This window comes from Xenopus laevis, chromosome 8L (genome assembly GCF_017654675.1).
Source record: "Xenopus laevis strain J_2021 chromosome 8L, Xenopus_laevis_v10.1, whole genome shotgun sequence".
NCBI classification, from domain to species: Eukaryota; Metazoa; Chordata; class Amphibia; order Anura; family Pipidae; genus Xenopus; species Xenopus laevis.
Genome location: NC_054385.1, coordinates 73,367,268 through 73,388,663, shown reverse-complemented (window position 1 = coordinate 73,388,663; position 21,396 = coordinate 73,367,268). Strand labels below are relative to the sequence as shown.

Below are 21,396 nucleotides of genomic sequence, written 5' to 3'. Positions count from 1 at the left end.
GTAAAGATTGCAAGTTTAATGACGTAAAACTTCTCCAGCTTTAGGCTTACCTGCTTCTCTTTGCCACTTCCTCTTCAGATTTATAATGTAAGGGCCCGCATACAAAATGCAATAAAGACTAACACTGAACCAACAATAAGGACTTGCTTTTAGCTTTAAGTAGAGTTTTCTTATTTATTCTTAATTCTGCTGTCTTGCGCTCCAAATATTTTATACATTTGAATTACTTCAGCCTAGCTAAAGGCCACCAATGGTAAGGCTGATAGTTTAGTATTCAAGCAAACTAGGAGAGCTGCTGAACTATAACTTCCTATGGTCTCACTTTAGAATGTATGAAGTGCCTTTTTTGGCTGTATATGTACTGTACCCACTACCTATTCTGATTTAGCTTACTATTATTGCACACCTAAAGATCAGGTGAGTTGATACATATTTCGTTTCAAACTGTCAGTCTGCCCCTCTTTCTCTCCTATCCCATCATTTATATCTTTTTGCACAAATTTACATGGTGGAAGAGGGAGCAGAATATATTAGCAACAGAGAAGAAAAAAAAAAAAAAAAAAAAAAAAAAAAAAGAGCAATTGGTAATATATGGGGGCTCAGCAGATGGCAAAACTCTCACAATTGCTCCTCAATTTTCAGGTAAATATTGGTCAAAAACACAATAGTGAGCATTTTCAGACAATAATCACCTGATCTCTTATTGCTATTGCACAGTCACAGCAATTACAGTGATAGTTTAGGTGATCTGCAAGTGTTTTATGGTCCATCCCTGAGTGAGAAATAATGCAGGTAACAAAACACACCAATAAGTTGCCGACTTGGTCTATAGGCAGCTTTTATTGGCCGGTATATGGCCATCTTAAGGCCCTGTAGTGGGGCACTGGTAGCAGACAGACATGCAGTCAGGCAAATTAATGCTTCTATTATCTTGTTCAGATCTTCAAGAAATGCTGTTATCTGCCCATGGTTCTGTTGCTAGGCAGACTGAACTTGAATTATAGGATAAAGGCAACTAGGCTCAGCCTCAGCCTGTTTCCCTGTGATGATATACCTTTAATATGGACACACACACACATTCAAAACAGGAATGGCCTGCTGGGCTTTTCACAGGCAAGAACTTGAAAATGGAATTTTTAATAGAATTTATTTAACATTTAAAATCAATATAATTAAATATTGTAGTTAACTCCATACAATGGCATATAGCAAGGTGCCAGCAGTAAAGTGTATACACCCTCATTATTGGCTACAAGAAGCAGCTTGTGAGGGTGAGGCCAAAACAGCCATCTCGCAGGGCAAACAAAAATGGTGCAGTGTCTGTACCCAACTGAGGTGTGCCAGCCTTGCCCATGGAGGACCCTACTTGCAGACATGCTTCAGTTTCACAGGGAAGAGAGAAGGACTTTGCTAGGGATACTTTAAAGTCTTTAAAATACACTGGCATCCACCAACTGGATTCTGGAGGGGTAGTTGTGAGGTCCCAGATGTATCACATAATAAACATAAAAATAGGGAAATGGTATATAAAGAAAAAGTCCTTGTGAACTGGAAGAACCTCACAAATCCAGCAGCAATACACGGGGATCTTCTACTGCAGATTTGATCTTGCGCAAAAACAACACCGCTTCTCTGCCATCGATAAGACGATGATCATAAGTCAAGGCTACATACATCATAGGACGGACCTCCACCTGTTTAGACAGAGACAAAAGTTTTAATAAAATACAATGACTAACCAAGAGCAAAAGCAACAATTCAAACCAATGGGGCGCCCACAAAGCATGAAGCAGCAGGGCAAAATAAATAAAATAAATAAATACTGATGGTGCAGAGTAGGAATTGTGAAAAGAAAGGCATGGAGTACTTTTGAACAAGTGACCCTGGATTACACAGACACACTCCGTACATATGCAAGGCACTGCTGGTAAACAGCAGATTTTATGTTGGGCAAAGCACAGAGTGGAATCTTATGCTCAAGTAAAATATTACAAAGTAGAGTAGGAAGGCATTCGCAGACAGATATGTAACAAATAAATATAATAAAAGTCTGGGCTTTGGGATCCTGGCATTTGTTCACAGGCTTAGCCTATAGGTTAATGCCAAGAGCATTAAAGGAAAATGATACCCCCCTTCAGCTGAGCTCATGTTAAAAAAAAAAAAATCATACATAGTGTTTAACATATGATTTTTTACATAAACACGCCTGATTCCACTATTTAAGAGCTGGCCATAGATACAAAGGTTCGATTGTATGATCTTCGCTTCATATGATTTTCGGACAGTGTGTGAAATGTACTGAAATTTTTCGTGCCATGGAGGTCGGTCGTTTAGTCGATTGGACAGGTCAGAAGATTTCTGTTGGCTACAGACAATTTCTCTACATGTATTGCCGATATCAGTGGGAGACTGTCACTAGCTTTTGTCGGACATAACTTTCGGCACGATTGCTGTCAGGGGCAGAACATTTTCTGATCTGTTCTTTTACTACTTTATTTGATCTGAATGGTTAGTGACAGGTAGTGTTGCCACCTGGCCAGTATTTTACTGGCCTGGCCAGTAAAAATGATGTTTGATCCCAATGTTAGTAATAGGGACAAAAGAAAAATATATGGAAGGCCAGTATTTTTTTTTTTCAGAATAGGTGGCAACCGTAGTGGCAGGTCAGGAGATTTCACTGCACGATCGTTCATCTGATATTGAAGGTATATAAGCACATCTATGGCCAGCTTTACTTGAATGGATCACTTTCCCACCCCACCACAGGCTGTCAGTCACACCCCACAGGATTACTGGTGAGCCCAAGGTCTGCTTACAATGATATTTGAAAGCATAACTAATATAATTGCAAACACATCTAACCAGTAACAGGCTATTAATCCTAAACTGTACTCTGACTGGCTTTAACGTGCTGCTCTTCCCCTTTAGACTATTACCACAGTTTAACGGGATATTATCATGACCTAGTTTTCTAACCATAGAACTGAAAAGGCAATGCCACATTGAGCTGAAACTCAGGCCAAGAATCACCTCTAAACTGCAATCTGCCCCTTACCTTGTTTGTGACAGAAACCATTAGATCAGCTCAGGTGAAGGAACATGTGGCTTTAACCTAAAATGCAGCGATTTTGTTTATGTAGAATTCTATTTGTCAAGAATTCTCTGATTTCATTGTTTCTTTTAGTATTGTACACAGACGGATAACAAGCTCTCTTATTCCTCTCTGCAACAATATTGAAGCAGAAAGTACCATTAATGTTTGAATCCATTTCTTAATGTCATGTGACTAATGTGCATAGGAGACACATTTATGCAGAGATTTTGTTGTGCTCACATTTAATCTCTGTGTTTATAATTTTTTTGTGCAGGTTAGACTTAGTTTTTAGCTACATGCACAAATGATTAATCAGTGTTTCATGTAAATTCTTGACATCAGCAAATGTCTATAGAACAGAAAGAGAGAAGTACTGCTAGTCATGATTTGGAGGACCAAAGGTGTTCTACAAAACAAAATCATAACCTTTCATTTCTTGCATTCTGAAGAGAACAGAGGATCTGTATTCCAATAAAGTTCACTTTTTGCAGGTTTTGCAGTAAATAAAAATAAGATTTAAGTATGAGCTTGAGGAGCATCTCAGCCTGTCACATAAAAATAATTTTTTGACCAAACATCTACAGGTATGGAACCTGTTAACCAGAATGCTTGGGACCTGGGGTTTTCTGTAATTTGGATAGTCAGACTTTAAGTCTACTAAGAAATAATTTATACATAAAATAAACCCCTCCAATAAGGCCTTAATGCATGGATTATTTGGTCTTCTACAGCAGAGAAGAGCCTGGAATGTTAACTTGGTGACTTCTGCTACAGTGTTTCAAAAGTCAGACCCCTGGGCAGTAAATAGGACAATTGTATTTCTCTCAATTAATGGAAAGTTGCTTAGAATTACAATTAAAATAGGCAAATGTTATTTCTGGGTTTGTATCCCCTTTAAACTTATTTCACTGTAAGTTTTTTAGGCAGATACTGGGACTATTTCAAGTCACATAATTCACTAGTTGTTTGCCAGTTGTTCCATCTTCTTATTTTCACTAAAAAAGCATTCCAGAAACATATTAACAACCTATGTTAAGATTTTTTCTTTTTACAGACCTTGCCTGACACAGCCACAGGACGATCAAATATGCCATGCATTCCCAAGATAGCAGACTGTGGAGGATTGATGATAGGTGTCCCAAACATGGAGCCAAAGACCCCACCGTTACTAATTGTGAAGGTCCCTCCATCCATATCCTCTATAGCCAGTTCATTCTTTCGAGCCTGCAAGACAAGGAAAAGGGGGGAGAAGAGTAGTGTCATAAAAAAAAGGTGCTCTTCACCAGCATATGGCGAATGTAGCCAGCGCATGCAGAACTCTCTCTATAATGTACCACACAAGTAAACGTAAGTGACAGTGTCCTGCAATCTAGAATTCTGAGAAAAAAACTTTTTGGGAATATGCAGTCTACATACAGTGCAGCCTATATTTACTTTTGAAGGCTTGCCACTGAACATTGATCTCTTAAGTGTACAAAATACAACACAATGTGCAGGAAAAATACACGAGACGGTTGCACCTAAAAGATCAGTAACACCAAAACATAAAACTGTTTTGTATACATGTAAATGTTACGGTTGTCCTGCACTGGCAAAGTTTGCTTCAGAAGCACTACTACAGTTTATATAAAAACAAAAGAAGCTACACAGCCATGAGGTCAGCCATTAAAGGTGGTGGTTACCTTCCAACACCTTTGTTAGGTTCAGTTGTGTTTAGATTGGTCACTAAATATAAAGACTTTTTTCAATTACTCTCTAGAGAAAGGTGGGTAAAGATTTATGGAGAATGAAAAAAAAAAAAAATGAGATTTGCTTATTACCTTTTCCCCTAGCTCAGCAATTGTCCTCTCTATACCTGCAAAGTTCATAGATTCCACATTTCTCAGTACAGGAACTACAAGACCCTAAGGGGGAGAAAGGTCATACAGATCATTAAAAGTGGAAGTTGACAATGAATAGCATAAAAATATTCCTGTACAGATACCGACACCTGCCCTCTTTAGTTTATGTGTCTACTGTTTAATCTTACACTCAACATACCGCACCCACCACCTCATGTTCTCAGCCGACACCCCAAACATACCTGGTGCAAAAAAACAAACTAACAAGTGCACAGTACCTAAACAGAGTCTATGCTTTCTAAAGAAACTACTTAAATATGCATGAGAATAGGAGAATGAACCAGAGCAGTGTACCCAGCCTATTACTCTGGATAGCAAAAGTATTTTTAAATTAGGAAACTTAGGGCTGTCTTGTATCATAACAATATCCAAAAACCTCTCTCCACTGTCTGTAAAACACAATGCTAGATCTTGTTATATGTGTAATTTGTTGCCAATAGAGCACCCCCTTTGCTATTATTACAAGCATCAATGCCTCCCTATTAATATAAATGACAATATTTGGTTGCAGAGCAGGTTCTTACCCGGGGGGTAGACACAGCCACACTGATATCTATATAGTCTCTGTACACAATCTCCTTGGTTGTATCGTCGATTACTACAACAGAAAAATGTAAGTTGCTTTACTTTCCAATGAATGTAAATATTTTATGTACAGGGGTCTACTAGCAAAAATAAATGATAGGGAGACAGTGAATATTCACTAGATTCAACAAGTCTGGGGTTCTTAGACTGAACATTAGACAAAGCAGAATGGAGTTTATGGGTAACTATGGATATGTAATGAGATGGAGTTTTAAAATGTGCTTGTTATTCTAGAAGTTAATTCAAATTTTTAGCAAATTCAGGGAAAAATGAAAAGATCTTGTGCTGTGAGCAGGGAATGGTGTGCCAGGGGCAAAAGGTTTAGTATGACCTTATCTAAAAAAAGGACAAGGGTATAATTTGCCTAGGTGAACTTGTTTAAAGTTTTGCACTCCAATGTGGAAAGATTGTATTAAAGGGATACTGTCATGGGAAAAAAATTTTTTTTCAAAATGAATCAGTTAATAGTGCTGCTCCAGCAGAATTCTGCACTGAAATCCATTTCTCAAAAGAGCAAACAGTTTTTTTTATATTCAATTTTGAAATCTGACATGGGGCTAGACATATTGTCAATTTCCCAGCTGCCCCAAGTCATGTGACTTGTGCTCTGATAAACTTCAGTCACTCTTTACTGCTGTACTGCAAATTGGAGTGATATCACCCCCTCCCTTTCCCCCCAGCAGCCAAACAAAAGAACAATGGGAAGGTAACCAGATAGCAGCTCCCTAACACAAGATAACAGCTGCCTGGTAGATCTAAGAACAACACTCAATAGTAAAAACCCATGTCCCACTGAGACACATTGAGTTACATTGAAAAGGAAAAACAGCAGCCTGCCAGAAAGCATTTCTCTCCTAAAGTGCAGGCATAAGTCACATGACCAGGGGCAGCTGGGAAATTGACAAAATGTCTAGCCCCATGTCAGATTTCAAAATTGAATATAAAAAAATCTGTTTGCTCTTTTGAGAAATGGTTTTCAGTGCAGAAGTCTGCTGGAGTAGCACTATTAACTGATGCGTTTTGAAAAAAACATGTTTTCTGATGACAGTATCCCTTTAATGATCCTGAAACAGGGGCATAATAATGCACAAACTGATAACTAGGGGTACCAACATCAGGATTTCTGATCATGCCTAAGGTATACATTTTTGTCTTACCGGCATTGACAGCTGGCTGATCCTGAAGGGCAAAGGCTGAAGCTTTAACAAAGGCTGACATGAATCCTAATTTCAAGCTGTGTTTCTTCAGAAAAGCGTCTTTGTGTATGGATCTCATCTGCTGAATGTTACTGTGTATATAACACGAAGTGTTAATGGCAAAAAACAAGTTAGCTGTGTGGAAGCAGTTAGGAAAAAAATAGCTAAAAAGCCGAACCAACCTTTTTAAGCAACATCACCTGTTTTTTTTAAGGTTTTTCCAAAATTTAAATTTAAAACGTTTAAAGGACCAGTAACATCGTAAAACCATTGTAGCCCCTTCCGTAATACATCCATCCTGCACAACTATTTGTAATGGTTTATTTAGAACTATCATGATATATATCTGGTTATGGTTGTGCAGTGTCTTCTACAATAGGGCAATATGGTGACAAGCCCTCAGCTAGTCACTTGCTGTGGTGTTAGAGGTTTTTTTTAGGCAGCCTGTAATTCCGCCATCTGATTTATTTCTGTAAGTGCTGCAAGCAGTGAAGTCAGCACCCCGGTCAGCTTTAAAGAATCACAGAACACCCCTATCATTGTGCGAATACCTTTGCTGCTCTCAGTGCAATACATCACACATAGGCAAGAAGACAAGAATGACTACACACCCCTCTTCTCCAGCGTATATGCAACGAACGTAAACAAACAATTTTTGAAGCAGGCTCAACTCCCTTCTAGCAGTGCAGCAAGTAACTTTCAGTTGTAGAAGTCAGGCTAAAAGATTTGGATCTCGCACATAGCATGTAGCTGAGGGCATATTGTCCTATTTCAGAAGACTGCACAAACTGAAGCAGATATTTAGCATGGTACTCTGAATAAAGCATTTAAAACAGTTAACTTTGTGCAGTATAGATGTATTATTGGAAATGGCTACAAGGGATTTTTTATGTAAAATTTTTTAATATTTCTGTCTCTGGTGTTTCAGTCTGGCAGCTCGGTAATTCAAGTGCAGATTCTGAACTGTTACAATTTGCTACATTAGTGGATACATTTCTCAGTAGAATTTTAGCAACTAACAGCTGACTTTTATGAAAGCTAATTCAGCTAGGCAGGGCCAAAGATAAGAAATGTATTAATGTATCGATTTAGAAGAGTCGGTGACCCCCATCTAGTGTTGCTTCAGAAAGACACAAGAAAGTTACAAATGAAATTTTTAACTTCACTAAAACAGGTACAAACATAAAATAGAAAGTAACTCTGAAGAAAACTATTTATGGAGCAGTACATCTGTCCTCGACCCTTACCCTACAAATTACACTGACCTCATATCAACTTCATTGAAAGTTGTCAGCATGGCACAAGTGTTCTGTGCTTCTTTCAGACGCTGTGCAATTCTCTGACGCATTCGGTTCATCTTCACCTTAATGTGTAAAAGAAACACCCTTTCTGAACTAGATAAACTCTCTGTGCTCCCCACAAAATACAACTGTGATACACTATGTAACCGTACATTGCAGGGAGACAAAAGCAATTGTCTTCAATCTTATGCCAGCCAGGCCAGACCTTTTACTCTATACTTGGTTGTTAATGACTTAGAAAGATGATTCATGCTGAATGGCTCCTTTAATGTGGATTTTAATGGCAGCATAACTGTAGATGGAATTTGGATAAAAAACACGCTGAAAAAACTGGTACCCACGGGCAGATTTTCTGGTGTGGTTCAATTTGGTCTATTGAAAGTTGCAATAAAAACTATAAAGTAGGACAGTCATGCACTCCACAAAGTCAATTGTCCTATTAGTAATATGACCTTTTGGACCTGCTCAGGTCTTTGTGAACTGCCAGGCAGATGTCAGCCAGCTTGTTATTTTAAAAAAAAGTCACATTTTGAAGGAACAAACAAAGCAGAATCTGTAACAATGGCAAACTTACCCTATGCTCTGATCGTGCACTTGCTGGCTGGGTAGCATCAGCCATAACGGAAGCAGAAGATGGCTTTACTGCAGACACTAAATAATAAATTAAATTATAAAAGCCACACTGAGCCAACAATGCTTTCCCCAACTAACGTGGTTTCTATATAAAATAGTCCCTTTCATCCACAAAGCTCTTCTTGAACACTTCACTGAACATAAATTCATCTTCTAATATATCTTTAGTCGTAAAGATACTATAAAACCAATGTGAAAAACTACTGCATATCCAGTTTAGATGATAATTAGAATATACCCTGCCACCCATTTTACCAGGTTTGGACTCCAGAGGCTGTGTAGATACAGGAGGCACTGGTGGGATGACAGTAGGAATAGGCCCAGATGAGGGAGCAGAAGGTGGAGCAGGTTGAGGTGCTTGGGCAAGTGGAGTTGCCACCGTCTCGGCTGGTTTGGCCTTAGAAGGAGCAGCTTTAAAAGGTTGAGGAATAAAGAAAATCAAACAAACATACAAAGGACTACAATAACTCCAACCAAACCAATGAACAAAGAGCCATTTAAAACATTGGTCATGCAAGAGCAAAACTACTGTAGCATTAGAAGGGTTAACTTGGAAACATTTGGTCTCAAGACTTTTAATCAGAGATTCCAGCAGTTGAAAGTAAGTGGTGCTTTTGTCTTGTTACAAGACTGGTCAAGGTCAGGTTATTTTTTCAGATGGTGGACCAAAAGATGCAGGGGGTCCAGTTACCGGACAATACATGGATAACAGAAATGAATCCATATACCCTCTGACATGGGGGTCACATCCTTATAATTCAGATATTGATTAAGAGATCATATATAGGTAGACACTAAGAGCCAAAGAAAGGGTGAGCAAAATGCTTATCAGCTGTGACCCAGGATCCTTTCCTTCTGCTCTAGCAGTAGAACAACAATTTTTGGGTTTTAAATAAATTCAATTAAGTTTGTTTCATTTTATGGATTGATTGACCATCCCATACCTGCCGGATGATGTAATCCAATACATTGTGAAGTTTATCTAACCGATAAGATCACATGATACTGTTACCCAACAGGGCCATCCTATACCTACCAAGCTTTAAAACAGCATGTCAATATTTTGCTATTTGGTATTGGGAAGTACTAATGACACATTGCAAAAACTGGCCTGGATCCACCATTCATTCATAACAGGTGGAAATTACATGATCCTGTGCACTAACTTATGCAGAAGTAACAAGAGGATGAAAACAAAAAGCAGACCCAATCTCATGGTCTGAAGCATATATTTGCTCTATTTTTCTCCTCAGAACCATCTCATCAGCTCCCCTGTCTGACTTAAAGTCTCACAATTATTCACATACCTCCAGACTTTCTCAGCACAAATAGTGGTGTTCCACCTTCAACTTTTCCTCCGTCTGGGACAAGAAGAGCCTCAATTACCCCTGCAGATGGGGATGGTACCTGAACTGAGGTCTAAGAGTACAGAGTGCTGTATGAATTTTAGGGTGTTTAAAACATAAATATACAGAGATGTGGTGTAATTTGTACACAAACCTTATCAGTTTCAATCTCACACACCACTTCATCCTCAGAGACACTGTCACCAACAGCTGCAAGATACAACATGGTATCAATATTAGCAAAAAGGTGTTAGGCAAATTGATGCATCAGGAAAAGCCCCAAAAGTTAGTTAAAAGCTGTAGTAGCCATTTTGCTATGCAACAGCAGTACATTGAGTGCAGGCTTTTAACAGGGATAAACACTATTTTATTGTACTGAACAGATTCAAATTCATTGTAAATGAACCACCCTATTAACATATTCCGATGCAGACTGCTGGTCTATAGTCATAGGCATGGCTGTAATTGGCCAGTATTTTCTAATGCTTAGGTGGAGGTATGACATTGTTCAAAATAAATCTGCACGCACTCCTGCGACCATGGCAATGAAGGTTAAAAATTGTAACTTTATTCCATATTAGTTAAGAGATCTGCGTCCTAAAGTGGGTGCAGATTTATTTTGAAGATTGATTTTGCCTATGCTACGGGTTCGGGGCACGGCACCCGGGCCACTCGGCTAATTTGGTGAGTGACAAGTTCTTTTGCTGATTTCTACTTTTTGGAAGCAATATTCTAGCGACGGACCTGGGGTTTGGACACCCAGGTCATACATTTCCACTTGGTAAGGATTACCTTGTGGCTTGCTTTAATTTAATTGATTAAGCGTTTAGTGGGGCTTCTACCCTGTAAGCAAGTTTAGAAGTGGTTTTGTTCCATTAACATACAAATAGTCCAGAAGAGATTGGAGCCAGCCGTTTTTTTCTTTATAGAGGTATGATATTGTACTTACCTTTTTCCCACCTGACATCTCCTTCCGTTACAGACTCTGCAAATGCTGGAGTATTAACTGTTACAGCATCCTGCCCTACACATAAGAGTAGAAATGGTTTAGAAGACAAACAAACAAAAAAGAAAATATACATTATTTTCTCTGCATCGAACAGACTATTTGTGTGTTCACTCACGGTAGACAAGGGAGGTTCTGTAGAATCTGACTTGGCTCAAAACAGAGCTAGATACTCTGAGGAGGAAACAGAAATAAGGAAGGACAACAGAAAAAAAAATAAAAAAAGTGTATCTGGCACCATTAACTTTTTGTTAGACTTACCTGGGCTTCCCGCAGTCAGTAACTGGTGTTGTACAGCACCCAGATATCTCTAAAATGAAAGCAAATAATGAATCTCTTACATGTCCTGAAACAGACTACGGACACATATGCAAAAGTTACTCACCAACAAGAGGGCGACTCTGTGCCTCACCAGGGCCCTAAGTGGAAAACAGAGAGAGAATTTTTTTTTTTTTAATTTATTACTAGGGAAAGCATAAGTACTGGTCAAAGCACAAGGTAAAACTACTCTGAGATAAGATCATTCCTAGCCATATTTTTCGATGGGCTCTAGTACTTGTTCTTTATATTTTGCCCAGGATTCAGCCATTTTCAGCAGGATTCGAATGCAGCCAAATCCTTCTGCCTGGCCAATCCAAATCTTTGTTTTATGAAAAAAAGTCACATAATATAAAGGAAGTAAAACATTTTTAGCCGCGCGCTGCTTTTACAATTTACACTGTATCATTCCACATTGTTTATAGAGAGCACATTTGGGAGAAAAATGCAGGTACTGTAATCCAAAAAAAGTTTGTCAAATGTTTGGTCAATTTGTGTTGAGAACACACACATATTTTTAAATAATAAGTGATATATCTGAATATACGTATTTCATTTTAATTCCTTCCAGCCACATGATTTTGTCTGTGTGTTCTGGTACAACTACTAGTCATTATCTAAAGCTATTAACAGGGTGCTCTCGGGAAGAACTGCTGTGATCAATACATCCCTAATCACTTGTCTCTGGTTCCCATAAAATATATGTAACATCCACTAAGGCTGACACTGGCAGGGACAGGTGGGTGCTACTCAGATTCTCTATTTGGCTTTCTGCAGAGAGACTGATGGCTCAAAATAAGTAGATACGTATGTATATAAATACTGCAGTCAAACAGACACAAACAGATATACACAGGGCTGCCATCAGAAATCACGGGGCCCCGCACAACAAAATTTTCTGGGCCCCTCTCGCCACCCTTCCCTTAGTATGAAGGCCACACAAGACACAGGCATTAAAACATTAAGTGCCCCCCTACGAGTTAAAAAAATAACTTTGGTGCCCAGGCCCCTCCTACAAGTTTTGGTGTCAGGTGGTGGTTAAAGAAAAAAATCATTTGTGGCCAGGCCTCCACACATTTTAAAAATAAACAATGAGCCAGGGCCCCCACACAAATTAAAAAAAAAAAAAAAATAGCCAGGGCCACCACACTTTTTTTTAAAAAACAACAATTAGCCAGGGCCCCCACACATCTTTTAAAAAAAAAAAACTAGCAAAGGGCCCCCACACATTAAAAAAAAAAAAATTAGCAAGGGCCCCCACACATTTTAAAAATAAACAATGAGCCAGGGCCCCCACACATTTAACAAAAAAAAAAAAACTAGCCAGGGCCACCACATTTTTTTTTAAAAAAACAAGAATTAGCCAGGGCCCCACACATCTTTAAAAAAAAAAAACTAGCAAAGGGCCCCCACACATTTAAAAAAAACAATTAGCCAGGCCCCCACACATTTAAAAAACAAACAATTAGCAAGGCCCCCACACATTTCAAAAAAACAATTGGTCAGGGCCCCCACACATTTTAAAAAAAAAAATAGCAAAGGCCCCCCACACATTTAAAAAAAAACTATTATCCAGGGCCCCCATACATTTAAAATAAACAAATAAACAATTGGTCAGGGCCCCCACAAGTTAAAAGAAAAAAAAAACTGCACATACCTTAGCCAGGGAGTTCAGATGCCGGTATCTTCAGTTTCTTGTGCTCTGATTCGCCAGTGAAATGTAAGTCCCGGTAAACCCGCATGGTGATTGGTTAAAGTAGAGGGGAGGTTCAAACTTCTCCCAACCAATCCGCATGTGGCTTTACCGGGACTTACATTTCATGGCGAATCAGAACACAAGAAGCCAGTCATCGGAGCTCTGATGCAGGGGCCCGGCTGTGCAAGTAAATGCAAGTAAGTGCAAGTTAATGCAGCACGGCCGGGCCCCCCTTAACTCCCCAAACCACCAGGGCCCGGGACAACAGTCCCCCCTGTACCCCCCTGATGGCGGCCCTGGATATACATGTGAGAGAGCACAGAGTTCTTATGTCCTTCCTAAAGGCAATAGCAATTGGACTACGATGGGCACTTTAAGCCCCCCTTTTGTAGTAACCTACAAGCATGGTGCCAAATGTATTAAATTGATGAGGTTGTTACAGTTTTTCTTGTACCTTCCTGCAATAGAGACTTATTCTAAACTTATTGTAAAGAACGTACCATAACTCCAGCAACTTAGTTCACAATCCATGGGTATCAAAAAAGAACAGCAAGGTGATAGAGAATAACTCAACAACTGCAGTGTAGTAATAAACTGTACATAAAGGTTTTGTTTAATTTGTCATGATTTTAAACAGACTCATGTAAATCAACATAGTAGTAGCATTGGTTCATAAAAACATAATTCATATGCTCAAAGTGTAATGTTCCAGTGTTTGAAGTGCCATAGGTTGAAGATTACAGCAGTCCCACAAGGGGGAATGGGGCACCATAGACGAGCAGAATATTGGACAAACGATCGGTCAGTGCCCTTTCCCGGCCTGCAACTAACCATTCAGATAAAATAAAGCAGCAAATAGAACAAACCAGCCGATGTCCTGCCCATCACAGCAATCGTGCGAAAGTACGCCTAACAAATTCTACTGTGAAGCTTACAGCGATATCATCAGTTCGGCAATACATGCAGAGATATTATCGTCAGCCGACAGAAATCTTTTAACCTGGCAAATCGTCCAAACAACCGATCTCCCGAAAAATGTTGGGATTCTCCACACACTGTCCGTAAAATTGTACGAATCGAGGATTCATACGATCGAATCTGTGTGTCTATGGCCAGCTTTAGCCTGTTTTAATGTGCAAGAAGTGCTTTCCAAGCTCTCTTTATGCCTGAAGTCTACTAGAACATAATTTAAACAATAAATAAATAAATGGAATTGGCTGGTTTAAATATAAGGTACTGTTTTATTATTATAGACAAAAAGGAAATAATTTTTAAAAATTTGGATTATTTGGATAAAATGGAGTCTATCTGTATTTCTGTGATTTCTGGATAAAGGTGGCCATAGACTCAAAGATCCGCTCGTTTGGCGACATGGCCAAACGAGCGGATCTTTCCCCGATATGCCACTAACGGCATGGCTATATCGGGGGTAATTCGAACGTTCGGCCGTATGGGCGAACGATCGAATTACGATGCTCCAAGGGGCTCGGACGGGTCGGTCGGTTAAAAATCAAACCTTCCCAATCGATATCGTGGCCAGATATCGATTGGGAAGACCCGTCGGAAGCTCCCATACAAGCGCAGATAAGCTGTCAAATCGGTCCAAACGACCGATATCGGCAGCTTTATCTGCCCTTGTATGGGCACCTTTATGGTTCTCTGGATAACGGATCCCATACCTGTACTCTTTTTCAAGTTTGAGGTTAAGAGTTTTTGGAAATACTAAGGTACCAATAAGCTTAAGATGTAGAACTAAAGCCAGTCACAAACGCACCCACAAAACACAAACATACAATTAAAAAAAACTTTTGAAGGGGATGTCAATCCAAAAACTGGTTTTATAAAAGGAAAGAGATGTAATACTAGACAACTTTTCTAGTCAATTACTCCATGTACATTACGGTAATTAAAATTTTGAGTGGTTTTAAAGTTCCTGTTATGTCAACACTTAGAAGCAGGAGTTTTCAGTTTGCTATTGTATTTGATTAACGTTATTCTATATAGATGCTTATACACAAGCAGTCATTGGCTGCCCATTTGATCACTCCTAAAGGAAAAGTAAAGTGATCAATGTAATATTTAAGTTTTACTAATACTGTGCAGCTGACCTCTGCAGATATTAAACCGCTGCCTTTGTATGGGCCACATAGTGGCTATTCTGTTACTATTAAAGAAGGACATCATGGGGAATCGTATTTCCATAATATACACGTTTGCACTTTACCCATTACAGTGCTGACTGCACATGCATAAATCAGGAGCATTCTATCATAGCACATGCACAAATTGGCAATTAACAGCAGTTGAAGGGAGCAGAAACAAGCAGAGATGTCGATCAGCTCCCAATAAGGAGTAAAATCAAAGGTAATAGCGAGTGAGATGCAACCAGCTGTAAGTACATAGATCTTTACAATATGGGCACATAATTTAGGGGTTAATTTGCCCTTTAACTATCTCCACTATACAGTAGGCCAGGGATCCCCAACCTTTTTAACCCCCGAGCAACATTCAGAAGTAAAAGGATTTGGGGAGCAACACATGCATGAAAATGTTCTTGGGGTGCCAAATAAGGGCTGTGATTGGCAATTTGGTATGCCCTATGTGGATTGTCAACCTACATTGAGGTTCTATTTGGCAGCAAACCTGGTTTTTATACAACCAAAACTTGCCTCCAAGCCATGAATTCAAAAATAAGCTCCTGCTTTGAGGCCACTGGGAGCAACATCCAAGGGGTTGGAGAGCAACATGTTGCTCACGAGCTACTGGTTGGGGATCACTGCAGTAGGCCATACACAAGCAGATTTAAGGCAATGACACACTATGCGATTTCTCACTCAACGTTTTGTTGCAGCTACTAAACGCCAAAACATACTATACCGTAGCGCAGTGATCCCCAACCAGTAGCTCTTGAGCAACATGTTGCTCTCCAACCCCTTGTATGTTGCTCCCAGTGGCCTCAAAGCAGGAGCTTATTTTTGAATTCCAGGCTTGGAGGCAAGTTTTAGTTCCATAAAAACCAGGTGTACTGCCAAACAATGTTAACAATCCACATAGGGGCTACCAAATAGCCAATCACAGCACTTATTTGGCACCCAAAGAACATTTTCCATACTAGTGTTACTCTCCAACACCTTTTACTTCTGAATGGTGCTCACGGGTTCAAAAGGTTGGGGAAAATGTTCTCTGCTAAAACACTAAAATTGCCTAATTGCTCAAAAATGCCTTAACATGCATATTTGAGTGTTTCAGCAGAGGCAATTCTCAGTATTGTCTATGGTAGGGCATTTTCTGGAGTTTAACAGCTGCAAAAAAATGCTGAGTAGCAAATAGCACCATGTGTCATTGCCCTTAAACTGCAGATTCAGCCCCTTCAGACCAATCGGCAACTTATCTGCCTGTGTATGGGCCCTCCCTCACAGATATCTTGGCAAAATCTTCCTGATATCTACAGGAAAGCTTTATAAATTGTCTCATCGGGAAAAGATCTGCATGTTTGACAACCTTACCAAACTAATGTATCTTTAGGTGTATGGCCACGTTTCGCCTACAATAAACTTAAGTGACACAGAAGTGAGGGCTGTTCTTCAGACTGACTCCACACAGAAGCTGTATGGTCAGTGTAATGAACTCACCCTTAATGTGCAGGCTTTTCAATTACTTATATTCCGTATGTGAATGCTGTCAGGAAACTGTATTTATGCTGGTCACAGTTCACAGCATTTTTGTCTGTTACTAAATTTACCACACTGTTCAGCCCTGTGTATGCAGAATTAAGGAAGAAGTGTTTTGGCTATTATATTAGACATCCAGTCACTCCAGCCTTTATACATTACATTTTTGGCTAACTAATTATTAAAATTATTATAAAATGCCGGTTGTCCAATAATGTTCGGTCAATGTTTTACAATCTCCTTCACATACTAGGTTAATTATCCAACACAAGCCTGGGTCAGATTGTATTATCATGCAATGCAAAATAGTATATATAGCCACCTGGCATTCTGTAGGACATAAAAAATCACTGGAGGGCTTTATCCAATGCACAGGCCTCCAGTTTGAATCAAATTACTTTGGATCAGGTAAAAATCTAAACAGTCAGAAAGTGGGTTTTTTAACCCATAATTTCCTAATTACCACAACAAAGCTGCAGTGTGGCCTCTTAAGGGCAAAAAAACATTGATACCAAAAGAAACACATATTAAGTGATATGCCACTTCAAAAAAATCTAATTTCAGTTACTGTTTGGAACAGTAGAAAAGCCAAAGCACTCACATACCTTACAATGTACAGTGCTAGAAGCTAAATGAAATATTAATCGCTTCAATTTAAGTTATAAAATCACTTGTATGGCTTGGCATTAGAATAGAGGTTTTCAGCCATGCAGGCTATATTATCAGATAATAATGAGCCTACAGTAAAAAAACAAACAATGGCAAATGTATCACTTCTTGCCAGGATCACCTCACAGTGGCTTTAAAGGGGCTGTTCACATTGGAGTAAACTTTAAGCATTTTATAGTGAGTGATATTCTGAGACAATTTGCGACTGGTTTTTATTTTTTATTATTTGTGGTTTTGGAGTTATTTCGATTTTTATTCAGCAGCTCTCAAGTTTGCAATTTCAGCAATATGGTTGCTAGGGTGCAAATTACCATAGCAACCATTCAATTATTTAAATAAGAGACTTAAATATGAATTGGAGAGGGGCTGAAAAGAAAGATTAGTAATAAACATTAGAACTAACAATACATTTGTAGCCTTACAGAGCATTTGTTTTCAGATGGGGTCAGTGAACCCAACTTCAAAGTTGGAAAGAGTGGGAGGAAAAAGGCAAATAATTAAAATAAATAAACTGAAAAATTGCTTAGAATTAGCCATTCTATAACATACTAAAAGTTAACTTGAGGTGATCCACCCCTTTAAAGGCACACTAGTGTAAAAATAAAAACTGGGTAAATAGATAGGCTGTGCAAAATAAAATAATTTTCTAATATAGTTAATTAGCAAAAAATGTAATCTATAAAAGCAGGAGTGAGCGGATATCTATCTTAACAGAACTTCCTGCTTTTCAGCTCTCTAACTCTGTGTTAGTCAGCGAACTTAAAGTTGTTGTTCACCTTCTAATTAGCTTTTAGTATGATGTAGTGAGTGATGTTCAGAGACAATTTGCAACTGGTTTTAATTTTTTTTTTTATTTGGGGTTCGAGTTATTTGGCTTTTTATTCAGCAGCTCTCCACTTTGCGATTCCAGCAATCTGGTTGCTAGGGTCTAAATTAACCTTGCAAGAATTCACTGATTTGAATAAGAGACTGGGATATGAATAGGAGAGGGCCTGAATACAAAGATAAGTAATAAAAAAGTAGCAATAACAATAAATGTATAACTTTACAGAGCATTTGGTTTTAGATGGGGTCAGTGACCCCCATTTGAAACCTGAGAAGAATCCAAAATAAAAGGCAAATAACTAAAAACCTATAAAAAATAAATTATGAAGACTGATTGAAAAGTTGCTTAGAATTGGCCATTCTATAACATACTAAAAGTTAATTTAAAAGTGAACCAACCTTTAGGGGGGGAGCACATGGGACATAACTGATTGATCACTGATTGGTTATTGCCTGGTAACCAATCAGTGGAAACCAAGAGAGCTGAAAAGCAAGAAGTAGTGTTTGGGCTATTATGTTAGACATCCAGTCACTCCAGTCTTTCCAGATTACATTTTTGGCTAATAATATTGAAAACATGTTTTATTTTGCACAGCCTACTTATCCAGTTTTTATTTTTCATACTATTCCTTTAATAGAACATTCTCTGGGTGGAGCACTGCATCCATTTAGTGTAGCATGAACTGCAGATTACTCACTTGGCAGCTGCATCTGATTTACCAACAGCCAGTAAATCCAAGGGCTACAGTACCAATCGAAGCAATCTGTAGTTGCCATTGGATAATCCCATGTTGAATCAGTTGCATTTTAAGCAAAGCATTTTGTTCCCGTCTACAGTACAAACCAAGGACACAAACCAAGGACACATGTACATGTTTGTCAGCTAGGAATGGCCAGAGCTGTGTATTTTACTCCCATACTTCTTCCTGTTACAGTCAGATGTTCCGCATGTCACTCACTTAAGTGAGTGACAGTGACAAACAGTACCAAATAAATAGTGACAAGGTAAATGGTGTCAAAATGCAATATTTACTGATAGATACATGCCAATTTGAGGTCATTGGGATATAATGTATCTTCTGATACATTATAGCATTTAGTTCTCCTTTAAGTGAAATTGCAACAATCAGTACAGCTCTCAACACAACACTTACAAAACTTTATCTGGCGAATGTTCTTTCCTGGACAAGAGATATAAAGGGTGGTGACGCCAATCACAGACTTTGGTTCATGTTTAATCAGTAAGTAACTGTATTGGGCAGCTGTTCTCTGGAGTAACAGCGCATAATTTGGGGCACATACAAAATATGCCCAAGAGGCGCCTTAAAACAAGTTACACATTGCGGGTCTACGTAACGCTGCGCCCCAGCCCGGCACAAAACTAACAGCACACTCAATACCAGCAGTTCATTCAGCGCCACGTGAAAACAATTCCCAACAACTACAGTATAAGGAGCCTCGCCTGACTTTGTGACTTGACAGCAGAAAGTGCAAGAGGGCAGTGACATGAAGTACAAGAGATATAGAGGACACGGTAGTTTCTGGAATCACAATTGCAATAAGCATTCGCATGACTGAATTAGGGACACATTGTTTTTGATACAACATACCCGTCTGAGTGCGGTCAAAGGGCGACGAAGGGCCCGGGTAAGGCAACGGGACAGCATGTCTGCGGACACAGCTCAAGGACAAGCCGGAAACAGGGCCGTTCCAATGACCCCGGTGAAGGAATAGGAGAATCGTCACTTCCGGTAAGGGCATTACTTGGTTACGTTTGTAGAGACAACGAGCCGCGGCAAGGAGATAGGGCGCTGTCATGTGTGGATTGACGTATGGCGTTATAAGTGCTTTGTGCGGAGAACCCTTAGGAGAAACCATGAAGATAATACCGTGTATGCCCAACGTTAACCACAATACCACTCTCAACATGACACTAGAAGTTCATTTAAACAACCCCTTTAAAATAGTGTACACCTCCCAACATTTGAATATTGATAAGGGAGGGGGGAGAGAAAGATCTGCGGCAAGTAGCAAGGCAAAACGTTTGTCAGGTTATGGAAAGTTTGAACACATTTCTGGTGGTTTTAAGGGTCATGTTTTATGTGTTATTACAGTTTTGCATGCCTTCCCATCGCAAGAATACGAATCGCTTCAGATTACCAAAGTTGCCCTAAATTTCCTCGTGAGGCAACTTCGGGAATGTATGCCATCCCGCCGGCAATTCATATTCTTGCTGGTGTCAAGGCAATTGGGATTATTAGTCAGATTAATTGCCCAAAGTAGTGGAGATTTGTCTCTGGGTGACTAATCTCCCTGTCTGCAACTTCCCTTAAGATGCAGGTCTCAGATCTTCCAACCTGCTATATATATTTGCTATAAAGGATGATGATAATGGTTGGAAGACTATAGGCTTAAATCTATTGGGGCCCTTTTGAAAGTATGAATACTATGGGGCAAATTTACTAAAGGGCGAAGTGACTAATGCTGGCGAAACTTCGTGTGACGTCATTTCGGGACTTCACCGATTTACTAACGGGCATTGGCGTAAATTCGCTAGCGAAGGAGATAGACTGTAGCGCTACTTCACACTCTAACACCAGGCGAATTTACGCTCTGGCGAATAGACGTAACTACGCAAATTCACTAAGATGCGGAGGCCAGACTTGCCTTCGCCATCTCAGACCAGGTGAAGTGCAATAGAGTAAGTAACATAGTAACATAGTAAGTAAGGTTGAAAAAAGACACATGTCCATCGAGTTCAACCTTTTTTTTTTTTGTTTATTAACTACCTATCTGCCAGTTGATCCAGAGGAAGGCAAAAAACCCATCTGAAGCCTCTCCAATTTGCCTTAGAGGGGGAAAAATTCCTTCCTGACTCCAAAATGGCAATCGGATTAGTCCCTGGATCAACTTGGACTATGAGCTATTTCCCATAACCCTGTATTCCCTTACTTGCTAAAAAGCCATCCAACCCCTTCTTAAAGCTATCTAATGTATCAGCCTGTACAACTGATTCAGGGAGAGAATTCCACATCTTCACAGCTCTCACTGTAAAAAACCCCTTCCGAATATTTAGGCGGAACCTCTTTTCTTCTAATCGGAATGGGTGACCTCGTGTCAGCTGGAAAGACCTACTGGTAAATAAAGCATTAGAG

The 21,396-nt window shown here is 39.4% G+C and overlaps 1 protein-coding gene across 1 annotated transcript; it reads right to left on the bottom strand.

Annotated features, from left to right (window-relative positions):
• Positions 1-1,130: 1,130 nt before the first annotated feature.
• Positions 1,131-20,008, bottom strand: dlst.L (dihydrolipoamide S-succinyltransferase (E2 component of 2-oxo-glutarate complex) L homeolog). The gene is made up of 15 exons (XM_018230339.2): positions 19,852-20,008; positions 11,448-11,481; positions 11,324-11,372; positions 11,181-11,236; positions 11,006-11,080; positions 10,211-10,266; positions 10,018-10,129; positions 8,966-9,121; positions 8,652-8,728; positions 8,042-8,139; positions 6,738-6,868; positions 5,520-5,593; positions 4,915-4,998; positions 4,151-4,318; positions 1,131-1,694 (listed from the first exon to the last, which is right to left on the bottom strand). The coding sequence occupies exons 1-15, from the start codon at positions 19,906-19,908 to the stop codon at positions 1,560-1,562; spliced, it is 1,362 nt and encodes a 453-aa protein (XP_018085828.1). The 5' UTR covers positions 19,909-20,008; the 3' UTR covers positions 1,131-1,559.
• Between the last annotated feature and the right edge of the window lie 1,388 nt (positions 20,009-21,396).

Coding starts and splice junctions, on each gene's coding strand:
- dlst.L (XM_018230339.2), bottom strand. CDS start 19,908: ATGCTGTCCCGTTGCCTTACCCGGGCCCTTCGTCGCCCTTTGACCGCA. Junction 10,130..10,210: donor GTGAGATTGAAACTGATAAG/GTTTGTGTACAA, acceptor CTGTACTCTTAG/ACCTCAGTTCAGGTACCATC. Junction 1,695..4,150: donor CTGTGGCTGTGTCAGGCAAG/GTCTGTAAAAAG, acceptor CTGTCTAAACAG/GTGGAGGTCCGTCCTATGAT.